This window comes from Pelobates fuscus, chromosome 9, assembly GCF_036172605.1.
Source record: "Pelobates fuscus isolate aPelFus1 chromosome 9, aPelFus1.pri, whole genome shotgun sequence".
Taxonomy (NCBI): Eukaryota; Metazoa; Chordata; class Amphibia; order Anura; family Pelobatidae; genus Pelobates; species Pelobates fuscus.
In genome coordinates, this window is record NC_086325.1 from 138,577,918 (window position 1) to 138,591,995 (window position 14,078).

Sequence of the window (14,078 nt, forward strand, 5' to 3'; positions counted from 1 at the left end):
TGTGGGGAAAATTGATTAGGACTATACAATTTTTACACCATGCACAGGTGTAATACCAAATACTTTCCCCATATCATGGTGTATTGTTCATTAGATCTGTTTTACAGTGTTGTAGTTGGAAAATAGTTAAACTGAACCAATACCAAATCGGTTTTAATGACAAAAATGATTGGGATATTTTGCTCTCCCTCATTCTGATGTCAGCGGTTCATTGAATGAATCCCAGAAATTCAGGAAGACAGATGTTTTGTAGAGGGTTTTTTTTTTTTAATGCCACTGGCAGCCTGGTTCATAACTGAACACTTTGGTCCCATGTATGTTCATGTTATAAATATATCTGGCGGACTTGTTAGGAATATTCATCTAGACAATGTTTAATGGAGCATACATCTGTAATGTAGCGAATGCAAACAAAAATGCCTCTATATTGTAATGATAAAAATATATAATCTGTAAAAAAAAAAAAAAAAAAGTACTATAGTGTAATAGTTGAATAAATACTTGCAAAATTGCAAACTTTAGTTTTAGGTTGTGGAACTTCATTTTTTTTTTTTTTTTACACATCTATAAGCACATCTGGCATCCTGACTTTTAAAAACACTCCTTCACCCGATATGTTTTTCACACTTAGTCTCTCCCTTGTCCTCCCACAGACCTCATGGAGTCCCGCTCAGCTCGTTCCTTCACCTTTGGATTTAACACCAGCGATTACCGGATTCTTCTTCTAGATCAGGACCAGGACCGGATGTATGTTGGGAGCCGTGACTACCTGCTGTCTCTGGACCTCGGAAACATCAACCGTGAGCCATTGATTGTAAGCCCAGGAGACCCCATGGGAATGGATGGATCTGTCTGATAAAGCACATGCCTGGGGAAGCACAGAAGGTGCACCTAGTGGGGTATAACATGCACGTAATGCAGTACATCTGCAGACTGATATCATGTGGGAGATAGAGACTTCATAGAGGGGGTACAACCATGCACATAGGCTAATTTGCACTTAATACATTTCATGATCCTTATTGGAATTTTTTTTTTCTCCTCCTCTCCTCTTTAGATTCATTGGCCAGCTCCTCTAAACCGTCACAAGGAATGCCTCATGGCTGGGAAGGGACGTGCTGTGAGTATTTTTTAGAACTTTCCTGTTAAGAGTTGTGTATATACACTGCACACACTTCTGAGATCGGTTTAAACTCTTAATAACTTCCATCAACATCTCATTAGCTACTTCATTTTAAAAGTCAGAAAGGGCTCAAATCTAAGCTGCTGGGATATTTTCTCTGTAATAGTCACAGATCTGTCTTAGTGTATTCCTAACTTGATATCCAGTGAGCTATCTAAAATTAAAGGGTTTTCTGTAGTCTGGGGAGCTATGCTTTTCATGATTGTTCTGAAAGCTAGGATTCATGGAGTGCAAATCATGTTTTCCCCTAAACTACTGCCATGTAATCTTACTGGTGGAGAAAGCACTATACTTTTGAAACAACTTGTGCATGCATCATTTATGTCTAATGCCATGTTATTTAAAACTGTATTCAGGAGCCAACTGCAAATCAGAATTTTATAGTATCTCTGCTTTAGGTTGGTGTGGCTCCTCCATTTTCATTGTGACACTTGTGCATTGGTTGGGGGTAACCTCAAACTGTTGGTGTGTCTCAAGGACGTTTTGGAAGTACTTTGCCGATAATTACCTGTGACACACCCAGCCATCTAAATAGTGATACTTGCTATAAACCTAATCAATAACATGTAATGTAGCGAATGAAAACAAAAATGCCTCTATATTGTAATGATAAAAATATATAATCTGTAAAAAAAAAAAAAAAAAATACTATAGTATACTTGCAAAATTGCAAACTTTAGTTTTAGGTTGTGGAACTTCATTTTTTTTTTTTTTTTTAACATCTATAAACCTAATCAATAACATGCCACAAGATGAAAGAAGTCACCCACATTTGTTTCTTACATAGTGTAACTTTATTATGCTATACAGAGCCCAATATATTTGTCTCCCATCTCTGATATCTGCAATTGTTTTTCTTTACCTTTCATATTTCCCATCACAGGATGAGTGCTACAATTACCTACGTCTCATTCAGCCACTGAATCGAACACATCTGTACGCTTGTGGAACAGGAGCCTACCAGCCACAGTGCGCGCTCATCTACAGGGGCTGGAGGTCCGAGGTAATGAATGAGTGCCTTCTCACCATGCTCCCAATAATGAACGTGTAGCTATATTTTTTATATATTACTAGTTTGTTCACAAAGTGTACAATACTGAGATTTCCATGCGTACATTTCATTACTACAGCTTTTTGATTCAAGGAAAGATCTGACTGACATTCTGGGGTCGAGAAGGAATTTTCTTTTCTTAGTTTTTTGCAAAATTGGAAAGTGCGTAAAACTTTTTTTTTTTCTGTTTGTTTTTGTTTGCCTTCTTTTGGATTAACAGCAAAAACAGATACGAGAAAGGCTGAACTTGATGGACACATGTCTCTTTCCAGCCTATGGATCTATAGAACTAAAATGTAATTATAATGCAGAGGAACTTACCAGCAAGGGTCAATCTGACCAAGTCTTTCATTTATGCATGTACCCATGTACCGGGGATCTAGAAAGGTAGTGGCCAGGTTTTGTTTAAACTGAATGGTCCTATAATAAAAAATAAAAAAAAAGTGGATCGAAGAACCTTTACTTTTGCTTGAGAAAAAAACAAGGTTAATTAATTCTTGCTTTAGTACTGTTTAGTTATTCTCTGACTTGTAAAAAACTAAAAATAAATTTCTGCATCCGATCTATGTTTCCATTTCCTCAGGACTACGTGTTCCGGATTGTCTCAGGCTCTATTGAGTCAGGGAAAGGGAGGAGTCCATATGATCCCAAGCAAGAAAACATGGCAACAATAATAGGTGGGTTTGACTATCATACAGTGCTGTCTGTGTGCTGCTGTTTATATAATTTATAATCTACAATATCTTATTTCACAGACAGATTAATGATTATCTTTTTGTTCACTGCAGATGGAGTGCTTTATGCCGGCGTTCAAGTAGATTACATGGGGACAGACTCTGCTCTTTTCCGCACAATGGGGAACAAACCTCCAATTCGAACAGAGCAATATGATTCTCGCTGGCTGAATGGCAAGTAACCTCATCACCCCAATAGACTTCTATTTATCATACCTTAATTCTTTATATTTCTTCATAATATGCTGGTGAGATTGTTCAATGGATAGGACTCTGAAATACGTAGGTTACAGTGACTCTGAAATGCAGAGTCACTACCTAATTATTGGCTAACTCAGCTCTTTATCCGCTTCTTGATCCAAGGAGATATCTGACTGTCATTTTGGGGTCAAGAAGGATTTTTTTCCTAGTTTGTTGCAAAATTGTAAGCGCTTCAGACTGTTTTTTTTTTGCCTTTTGAATCAACAGCACAAACGTATGTGAGAAAGGCTGAACTTGATGGGCGCATGTCTTTTCAGCTATGTAACTGTTGTACCATGATCAGTAAAATGAAGATCATTACGTTTAAAAATAACCTGGACTTCGAAATGTAACTGGCCACTAGAAGCAAGCTACATGTACCTTTATGGGCTAAATACTTTAGCGCTATTGTTTTAAATTCCACCTCTTAAATCTAAAGTCCTCCTATGGTATTTTGGTACTTTAAGAGTTGTAACATCTACAACTCTGGCACATTTCTATTTTCCAAATTATGACTTTAGTGCCTTAACTGTATTATTTAAAATGCAACCCTTTAGTCTACAATTTTTAATTTAAATGGAGATCTTTAAACCCTAGTTACACTGTCTCACCTGGCCCTTCAGTGTAAAAGAAAGTCACTGGATGGTCGTCCTATAAATTAAGTCTTATTTCTGGGTTCTAACCAACTCTTTGTTCATCAGACTTTGAACCAATGCCATCTCCTATTTCCCTTAGAGCCTTTGTTCGTGGGGTCGCTGGTGGTCTCTGAGAGCAGTTTCAAAGAGGATGACAAGCTGTATATCTTATTTCGCGAGAGAAGCCTTGAGGGAGAGACTGGCCCTGCTGTGCTCTCTCGAATTGCTCGTATTTGCTTGGTGAGAAACAATATGTGTAACGCGATATACTCTTGCATGCTTTACAAAGAGGCCAGTTTAACGGAGTATAAAGTGGGATGTGAGATGTTAGAAAGGGGCACATTCTGTGACATAGGTTAATCCAGCCCAGCAGCACAAATGGATATGCTTATATGAATGAAACCCGTTTCTATTGTTAGAAAATATTCATATTGCAGAGTGAGAGATTTTTCTGTGTTCCCAATCCCAACCAATTTGTTGTCATTTACAGGCTGCTGCTAATCAGTTACGTATTGATGCATTGATCTAACAATTGTCTGTGTTAATAATCCACTTATTGTCACTTAAAGGAAACCTACTATCGTCACATTTATGGCTATAAATATTCAGCTTTGTCCTACTTTGAAAATAAAGAGAATTAACTTTAAAAATAGAAAAGGTGATGAACAGGAAAAAAATGTGTTAATTTTGTTCTACGTGCGTATGTTTACAAAATACCACAGGCAAAGCTGTGATAGAAAGATACATGCAATCAGTACATGTTAAAACCCTTAAGGACCTAATTTATTTTAGTGTTCCTGATTCCTAATCCTTTCATTACGAAGAAAGTTTTGTTTGAAATGTACTAACATAACATTTATTTCAAACATGGGAATGTGTTGCTGGGATATAAATCTAGGCTAAAACATATTTCTGATAAGACCTTCATAAAAATCTAAATTTATATGAATTTGCACAATTTGAATTACTCATTTATTTGTTCGCCCCTTACAGAAGTATTTTGGGGACGACTAGTTCTTGACACTATATAGTATCCCTTCTCACAAGGTCTGAAATATGAATAAAGAGGCAAAAAAATATTTTTCCCACATGGGTAGTAGAGAAGGTGTGACAGAAATAATGATAAATTGTAGAGGCTCGTCTGAGCAGGATACACATCTACCTATTGTTTCTTTAACATTTTGTAATTGTCTCATTTATTCTTAAATTGAACCCTTTTATGATATTGCAAAACGTTGGCGCTATATAAAAAACAACAATAATGATGATAATACTAGCCTGTGTATGGGTATTTCAAAGGACCTGATGGCATGATTAGCAAAACAGCTTAAAAATAGCAATGCAAATGTAAAAATGTGTGTATGATATAATGCCCAAATAACATAATTAGATACAGTGATAAATATATGCTATTGCAACCTGCTGTAATTCTCTGAGTGTTATCAGAGCCTACCCTCCCTTACTGTTAGAATGTTGCTTTGTTCTTTGAAGCTTCCCTTATTATATGGGCAATGGGGAGCTGTTATTTCCATTCCTATTTTCAGAGATTCAAAGGGTCAGCATGTAGTCCTGGCAGAGAAATCAATTTCTCTCCAGATTCGAAATCATTCTTGGAATATAAAGGAAGGTAAGTGGGGTTCGAGAGAGCGAAAGTAAAAACACGTATACCTGATTCTGGTATTAAAGGGGATAAGAGATTAAAGGTGCTGCTCTAACTATTCATCTTTTAAAGACACTTTGGCTATATGACGTGATGACCTGTGCCGGATACATCTATTTCAGCTCCAGACAGTGTGTTTTCAATGTCATTACTTGGGAGTATTCTAGATCTCCAGCTGGAATGGAAATGTAATAATCTCCTCACTGATATGAAATCTGTTTTTAGTATTGACTTTAGGGCTGTTCATTGTAAATATTCTTGTTTATTTCATCTCTTTTTAGAATGATGAGGGTGGTCTGCGTTCTCTGGTGGGAAAGTGGACTTCATTTCTCAAAGCCCGACTTGTTTGTTCTGTGATTGGACAAGACGGAGTTGAGACTGCCTTTGACCAATTGCGTGAGTATGTCCAATCCATTGTCAGCGAGACTTGGATGATCCTTTCAGATTTGATGTTTCTCAAGGGTACAGCTAGTAGAATTGGGAAGTGAAAATAAAACTGATCGTAATGTTTCAACCGGAGTTCTGGTTATATAAAATATCATTTCCAAAGATGTAGAAATATATTTGCAGAATATGGGGGTTGGCAGATGTACTGTAAGAAACTGTGAACAAAAAACACTTATTCATTAGCATTTCACAGCCTTGCTATTACAGTACAGCTGTCTATCCCCATGTGTTCCCTGTTTAGGGTTAATTAGTTTGTAGATTTTCATAAAAATACCCTCTTCTGTTTCGAGGCTCTGGCTTTGAGCCTAAAGCAGTCAGGGTAACTGTCAGCCTAGAACTTGCCTTGATGTTGGTACTTGAGTTATAAATGGTTTTATTTAAAAGTTCTCATTGGTATTTGAGTATTGTGCTGGTAACTTTTTGCTTGTGTTTTTGTTTACAATATTCAGTCCCAACATGTATAGGCCGTGCAGCCTTCCAAGTGCGCTAAGAATGTTGTTTGTTAATATGCGATTCTAAAAGTCTTAATAATTCACATATATTGGACCATATCAAGCTGTCTTTTTTTTTTTTTTTTTTTATATAATATGAAAGACATTTTAGAAGAATTTATTAATTGACCGGCAAGTATGATACACTGTTTTCAAGCTGTTATATAGTCATATACAAAAACACTACAGTGTGATGTGTATTAAATACAATAAAAGTGTAATTGCTGCTGTGATCACCTGTGGAATACTCACACAATCTTGCCTAATTAGAGACACACAATAAAGCAGGATGAATGTACACACCAAACATGCACAAAACAAAATCACAGGAATATTTTGCCCAGAATGCCTGTGTAAATCAAAAAGGGACTTTTTAACAAATGTGAATGCACTCACATTTTCCTGAGCCCATAAAAATGGCTCAAGTTAAAGCTGAATTCCCAAGGATTATTGATAATTTTCCTATTATTAGAGCACAATAAAAAGAAAACCAGAGGCCACAATACATTATCATTTTACATATTCCATCCACATAAGTCTGCATCATATCACCAGTCAGTACCTACATGTGATTCAGGAATGGCTTTCTGAAAGGGGATACACCTTAAAGGACAACAGTCACCTCAAACCTTTTTTAAAATATAGTATTCCTTCAATCTAATGTAGAATATATATATATATATATATATATATATATATATATATATATATATGTTTTTGTTTTTTTTTTAAAACATTTTTTTTAATGACGTATATGTGAAAAAAACAAAAAACATCTCTACATTTAGTATATGAGCCATACACATGCACCTTGGGCCCAGACAGTGTTTGTGCAGGAAGTGAAGCAGGACAAATTATAGACTGTTGGTTTTCACTGTCTGACCCAAGCTGCATGTATGTGATTTGGTGTAGTTATTTATGTATTTGTTTAAAAAAAAATTAAAATGAAAATTTACAAAGTATAGCCAGTGAAATGACAGGATTTAGTCGATTAGAGTTTGCAAACTTGAACCAGAGATCTATTCAAGAGCTCCCCTCCCAAGAGGTCTAACCATATTGTTCTATACAAAATACAGAAATTTAGGAGCTAGAGGTTATATTTTTATAGCAGTGACTTGAGTTTTATCACTCCCTAGATATATGTAGCAGAACATTACTTAGAAACAGCCTTGTTCTTATTCTCAAATTGTGTTTCTGTGTAGGTGACATTTTCATCCAGCAGACTCAGGATAAACATAACCCATTGATTTATGGGGTCTTTACTACATTAGGGTGAGAATATAGCGTAATATCCATGTTTATGTCTTTGTTCTATTTCTGCTGTCTTTCTCTTTTCCCTTTGTTTGTCTTAGTCATGTGAGTGGCCTTTCTCAAGTGTCCTTGATTTGCCTCACTCCCTTTAACGTTTCAGTTGTTGATCTTGTTAGTTTGTGAATTTGAAGTCTCTGTGCTTGTCTGTCTTGCGGTTTCCCTATTGTCTGGTATATTTCTGTAGCCCTGCAGTGTGTGTTATTGCTGTTCCTAATGTATCTGTCTCTGTGTCTGTCTCTTAGTTCAGTGTTCCGGGGCTCTGCCGTCTGTGTTTACTCTCTTGCTGACATCCGTGCTGTGTTTAATGGGCCATTCGCTCACAAGGAGGGACATGGGTACCAGATGACTTCATATTCGGGGAAAACACCGTTTCCCCGCCCCGGAGCGGTGAGCCACATGACCATCTTACTTAAGAAACAGAAAGGGAGTTTTAGAGTGATAATATGTTGATCAGTTTCTACACAAACAGACACCAAATAGTTGCTCCCTAGCTAATTATTTTTAGAACCCTCTTACCCCCCCCCCGCCCCCCCATAAGCCGACGCTGTTATTTGTAGAAATAGTAACACTAACTCCCAATTTCAAGCTAAAATAAACCACCTTTTACTTTGTAAAAAACAATGTATATTTACAGATTGTATTGTCAACATAAGAATTGCTTTCAGATCATCTTAGTTTATTTTTAACGTATTCACTGCAGAATTATCAAACAATGATATAAAGGGGAACCGTCACTTCTCTGGAAATTACACAATAGAAAAACCATTGGAAATCACCTATTTTTCATGTGCTGCTCAATCAAATGTGTATTAAAGATTTAGCAATTGACATCACAGTCCAGTTCAGCCTAGGCACTGCTACAGAAACATTGGAGGAGAATTCTCAAAGTATCTGGCCCTTTTACTTTTCTATTTGGAGATATATATATCTATCTTCATATAGAAATGTGTATTATAGATATAGAGAGAATGTATTTGTCATTTGTTAAATTTTGGGTCTTTTTTTTTTTTTCTTCAAGTGTTGATTAATTTGTGTTCTATCAATTTTTAATAAATACCTTTATTGGCGATGCAATGATTTTATCAATCTTTCCACCACATTTTCTGACAGAAAGCTGTTCTCTTTTAATTCTCCTTTTTTGCCACTCTAAATTTGCCTTCTGAAATTGAAATTTCTGTGAAGACTGCCCAATTTCTACCATAACGCAAACAGTCCCTTTTTATATTATTTTTAGAACACTTTAATAAATGACATCAAAATAATGATGTGATTTAAAGAGACACTCCACTGCCCACATAAAAATAAACACTGTTTGGTAAATATATCCCAAATAAAAACTTGCATGTATTTAATTATGTATTTTTTTTCATTGAAGTTATTTATAAAAACAGCTTGCAAAACCTGCAGTTCTCAAGTCTACTGTCTTTGCAAGACCTCCCCTTCTAACCCCTTGGAGGCTTTTCCCACTATTGCACTATTTCCAAAATGAAAAAAGAGGACAAACTCTTCACACACAAAGCTTTTCAGCATGCTAAAGTACTTTAAGGGTCTGTAGTGTTCTTTTACCTGCCACTTTGATAGATGTCTTCCATTGTCTTTGGTTTTTGCCTCCACTTACTATGTTCAAAGGCATAAAAAGGCAGAACTCATAACCAGGATTGACCGGGAGCCAGGGTGGAAACTCTGGGTTAAGGGATAACATTGAAAACGGCAGTGAGGATTTAAAATTTTTATTTTTTTGGTTTCCAATCACCACAAACACATATTTTGTTAAATTTAGAATGTACATAAACATAGTTTTGTTCATAGGAAGTGACCGTTTCACTGTAAAATAACACCTGCATTTGGGTTCCTATTTAGAGAAATTATGGTTGCAATTCAGTTCCTAGTGTGTGTGTATGTATATGTGTGTGTGTGTGTGTGTGTGTGTATATGTATGTATGTATGTATGTATATATATTAACCTGAGTGGAAATAAAGTCTAACTTAGGACAAACATATAAAAAAAAAAACTTTAAAAATGTATTATTTGTACTTCATTGTCTCTTATCAGACACCCGCTCTAAAACATCCATTTTTGTTTCTTCTCTATTTTTTTTTTCCAGTTTAATTTGTTTTTCCTCTAATCTTTGCATTGCAGTGTGCAGGCGGCTTCTCTGTTCCAGGAATTCGCTCCAGTAAACACTTTGGGGAGGATGTGCTGAGGTTTGTGCGCACTCACCCTCTAATGTACAGCTCTGTGTACCCTGTGAATCGCAGACCCCTTCTCTTGCTCTCTGATGCTACGTACACCTACACCAGCATCGCTGTGGACTCCGTGCCCGCTGCTGATGGGGAATATACAGTTCTTTTCTTGGGCACGGGTAAGGGATGAAAGCCACCTTTTAAAGATTACACATAACATTTTTCATCACTGTAATGTGTTTAATGATTACCCAAAGCATCCGTTACCTTTTTGTGCATGTGCAGTCTGTTGGGTGACCATGAAAATTAAGCCTCTCACCTTCTTTTGTGCCTTAGATCGTGGTACCATCCAGAAGGTAATGATCCTGCCACGTGCCACTGAAGAGACAGAAGGGCTTATCCTGGAAGAAGTGGAGGTTTTCAGAGTAAGAGAGACTTTCTGGATCTATCTGTGCATATTTATAAACTGGTTCTTAATCTGACCTCTAAATAGAAAACATTTAGAGAAGTTCACAAATCTATTCGGAAGCAATGCAGCCAGTTTTATAATTACCCAAAAGTGTGTATTTTGCAATGATGTGGGGCTGTTAAAATCCACTAATCTTTTGTCACTTTAATTTCTAAAAGCAACATTTTATGTTCTCATTAGGGCAGGGCTTAGGCAGATACTTTGACATTGTGACTGTCATGATATGGCATGGTCCTGAAGGGGTTAAATGCTATTGGAATTTTGAGCAAAAAGATTTTGCAAATATATGTACTTATGGACACAAGAAATTTCCATCTTTCCCAATTTATTGCACCAACATATATGCCATGTTTTTTTAAAGGACAAGATGGGCTTTATTTGATGTGACATAAACATGTAGAAATTCTCATTTATATTATATATATATATATATATATATATATATATATAACAGAATTGGCAATAGTAATGTGTATATAATTTGTGCAGTTTAAAAATAAATTATTTTTTGTCCTTATTTACAGAGAACTTGAGGTCTCCAGGATTTGTTTATATTTGGTAGTTACTGGTCACAAAATACAAGGAGTAAAATACAATTTTAATACCTTTTCAAAGTATCAATCTTATTATCCCTAATCCTAAAACCAACTCAATTCCTTACTCAAAACCTCACCCTAATCCTATATATAACCCTAATACTAACCTTATTAGTAGTCCTAACTCTAGCAATAGTGTAAGGATTGCCTCTGCTGTCAATAGAGTAGTTTTTAAATCTACTTCTAAACCTTATACTAATCCTAAACATAATAACAATCCTTAATCTAATCCCAAGGGTTTTTTCCTCTGCTAATATCTGTACTGATAAGAGCAAAGGGAATTCTAAGCTAAAACAATAGTGGTATGTTGCAGCCATCTACTGACTGTATTCAGCATTGCAGATAACTGTCATACAGAAAAAAAGCAATGCCATTACACTGCGATAGGTGCTGGGCAACTGAGCAATGGGACATGCAGGGAGACCCTGTCTAGTCTATTCAGACCATGTTGATCTCCCACACATAAGCTGTTACAGAGAATCACTGTGGCTGAGCTTGATCACTCACCCAAGGTTTTTCTCAATGCATTTAAATGGCCATATGCAATGCTTACTTTGAGGGAAGGGGGGCCCTCCGGTCCACTCGGAGACCTGGCAACGGGGGCTTCGCAACTTAGACACAGAGCGCAATGCCAATGGGCACGACATCGACGGGCCTCTGGAATTGGGAAAAGGCCCAGGGTGGGGCAAAGATAGGGTGGAAGAGAGAGCCTACATGGGTGGTGAGACCCACACGCAAATGGAGGGAGGGACATTCAAATCACTAAACTGCACCTATATGAACTCATCTTAATTGGGATGGGCGAGGGCACGGCAACAGAAAGCTTCCTAACAGATCTAGGAGGCAGGCACTGCATGTCGGTTTGACCATTAACAGTTCATCTCATACCTAATGGAGCCAGGTTGTTTACACAGAGGCTCCATTAGGTACATGTTGTTCTTTATATGTTAATTTGTACCATGTTTTACGTTGACACCACAAAACCATACAAATCCTTTGGCGAGGATACCTGCCACATACTTTTCATTTTGAGCCACTCAGGGGAGACATGGGTCATATAACATATGTTACCATCATGTGTAATCATAGTCTCTGTATTATTCATGGTGTTTTATATATTTCTATTTTGAGCCGCTCATGGGCGACATGGGCCTCTGACTGAGTAAGGCTTTACTAGACAGGCAGTGACCACAGGACGACCTAATTGGGATTGGACTATGGTGGCCACGGCTCACTTGGAGGTTCCTGACTTCCTTCTACTTCCCCTCAGGACTAAGAGTCATACTCAGGTGGGCAGGACCTCAGGTCCACTGGTGGGTATGGGTTTAACTGCCCCTTGACGCTATTATCCCAACGTCACCCCGGTGACTATTTCCCTGAACTCGCCTCACTCTTGCCCAGGTACCACCACTTATTCTCCTCCCTTCCCTTCCCACCCCCGACACACAACTCTTGACGACCCCACCATTTTGACAGAAGCAAACCATGCCACACACACCTCCTAATTTTACGATAGTCTCTATTCACACTAGAGGATTAAATTAACCAGAAAAAATATCAAATGTCCTCCAGGACCTCACTTTAAGGAAGCGGCTAGGCCCAAGATGCACGACCACCATTACCCCACAGGATACTACAGTGACTCACGGGAGCAGAGCCAGGGGACGATTGGAGGGAAGACATACACATTTGCTAATATATATGCCCCTAATCAGAGACACTACAGATTCCTATTACAAACTCTACATAAGCTGAGAAAATTTGCAGAGGTTCTGGTCCTAGGGGGAGACTTTAATCTTACGCTAGACCCAAGATGGGACTCCTCCTCAGGCACCTCCCACGTCCCAACCCAACACATATCCATGTTTAAATCACTATTATCTACAAGCAAGCTCGTGGATTGCTGGAGAGCCCACCACCCCGACGAACGGGACTATGTACACCGAATAGATTATTTCTTCATGTCACATTATAATCTCCCCCTCGTCCAACAAGCCGAGAACAGCATGTCAACATGGTCTGACCATGCTCCGGTGACAATCACACTCTCTCTCCTCTATTCAGGCCTAAGGTAGACAAATGGCGACTCAATGAACATCTACTGCATGGCGACATGGTCTGACCATGCTCCGGTGACAATCACACTCTCTCTCCTCTATACAGGCCTAAGGTAGCAAAATGGCAACTCAATGAACATATACTTTCCCTACCGTATGTAAAATCGGAAATAGGGACGGTCCTCGAGGAATATTTCACAATCAATACACCAACACAAACAACCCCGACAATACTCTGGGAGGCACACAAAAGTGTAGTGAGGGGCCACTTTCTGCAAAAGAGCGCCATAATGAAAAAACAGAGAGAGGCAGACATGACCACCATATTATTAGAAATCTAAAAGTTAGATGCCCAAAATAAAGACAAACTATCCACGCCCCAAGAAAGACTCCTAAAAACTACGGCGGGAAATGACCCAACTGCTCCAGACCAGATACCACAGAGATGCATTGAGGCACAAGGTGTTCTTCTCCTTACAAGGGAATAAGAGCAGCAGACTGTTGACAAGGATGCTGGTTAAACGTAGACAGATTGACCGCATAAGAGATAACAAGAATATCCTACACCGACTACCCTCGGTTTCAGGAGGTAATACGGTGCTAATACGCAGACCTATACTCCCTACCGCGACAACAGACTCATGCAGCAGACAAATGTCTGCTGGACTCCATCAATAACTACCTCGCTGTACACATGCTGCCCTACCTCACACCTGAGGAACTGGCCATGGCAGTAAAGCAAATAGATGGAGGCCTTCTCCTGCTATCCACAGACGCGAAGCACTACCCGGGGCCATGGGGGGAGAGAGAGACTGCTCCTCATACACAAGAGCCACCTTACGGGTATGGCATCGTACCATGGGAAAACATGGAGAAGGCCTTCGACAGGGTTTGTTGGAAATATTTATTCTGGACTCTAGCACAGGTTGATTTGGGCCTCAAGATGCTGGGATGGATCGAGGCTTTATACACGCAAGTATGCAATCCAGAATGGCACTGGTGATGCCCGACTTCTCCCTC

General features: G+C 38.3%; 1 protein-coding gene across 5 annotated transcripts in view; it reads left to right on the forward strand.

Annotated features, from left to right (window-relative positions):
• The window catches only part of LOC134573083 (semaphorin-3F-like), a 66,715-nt gene that overhangs the window by 35,361 nt on the left and 17,276 nt on the right, over positions 1-14,078 (forward strand). For 4 of the 5 annotated variants that reach the window (XM_063432525.1, XM_063432527.1, XM_063432526.1 and 1 more), the window contains 11 exons: positions 654-814; positions 1,058-1,120; positions 2,067-2,186; positions 2,818-2,911; positions 3,023-3,142; positions 3,944-4,083; positions 5,785-5,899; positions 7,644-7,713; positions 7,995-8,139; positions 9,893-10,115; positions 10,273-10,361. In XM_063432525.1, coding sequence (XP_063288595.1) covers positions 654-814; positions 1,058-1,120; positions 2,067-2,186; positions 2,818-2,911; positions 3,023-3,142; positions 3,944-4,083; positions 5,785-5,899; positions 7,644-7,713; positions 7,995-8,139; positions 9,893-10,115; positions 10,273-10,361 — 1,340 coding nt within the window. Of the gene's footprint in view, positions 1-653; positions 886-1,057; positions 1,121-2,066; positions 2,187-2,817; positions 2,912-3,022; positions 3,143-3,943; positions 4,084-5,784; positions 5,900-7,643; positions 7,714-7,994; positions 8,140-9,892; positions 10,116-10,272; positions 10,362-14,078 lie in introns of those variants that run through there. The other variant, XM_063432529.1, reaches the window with a different exon arrangement.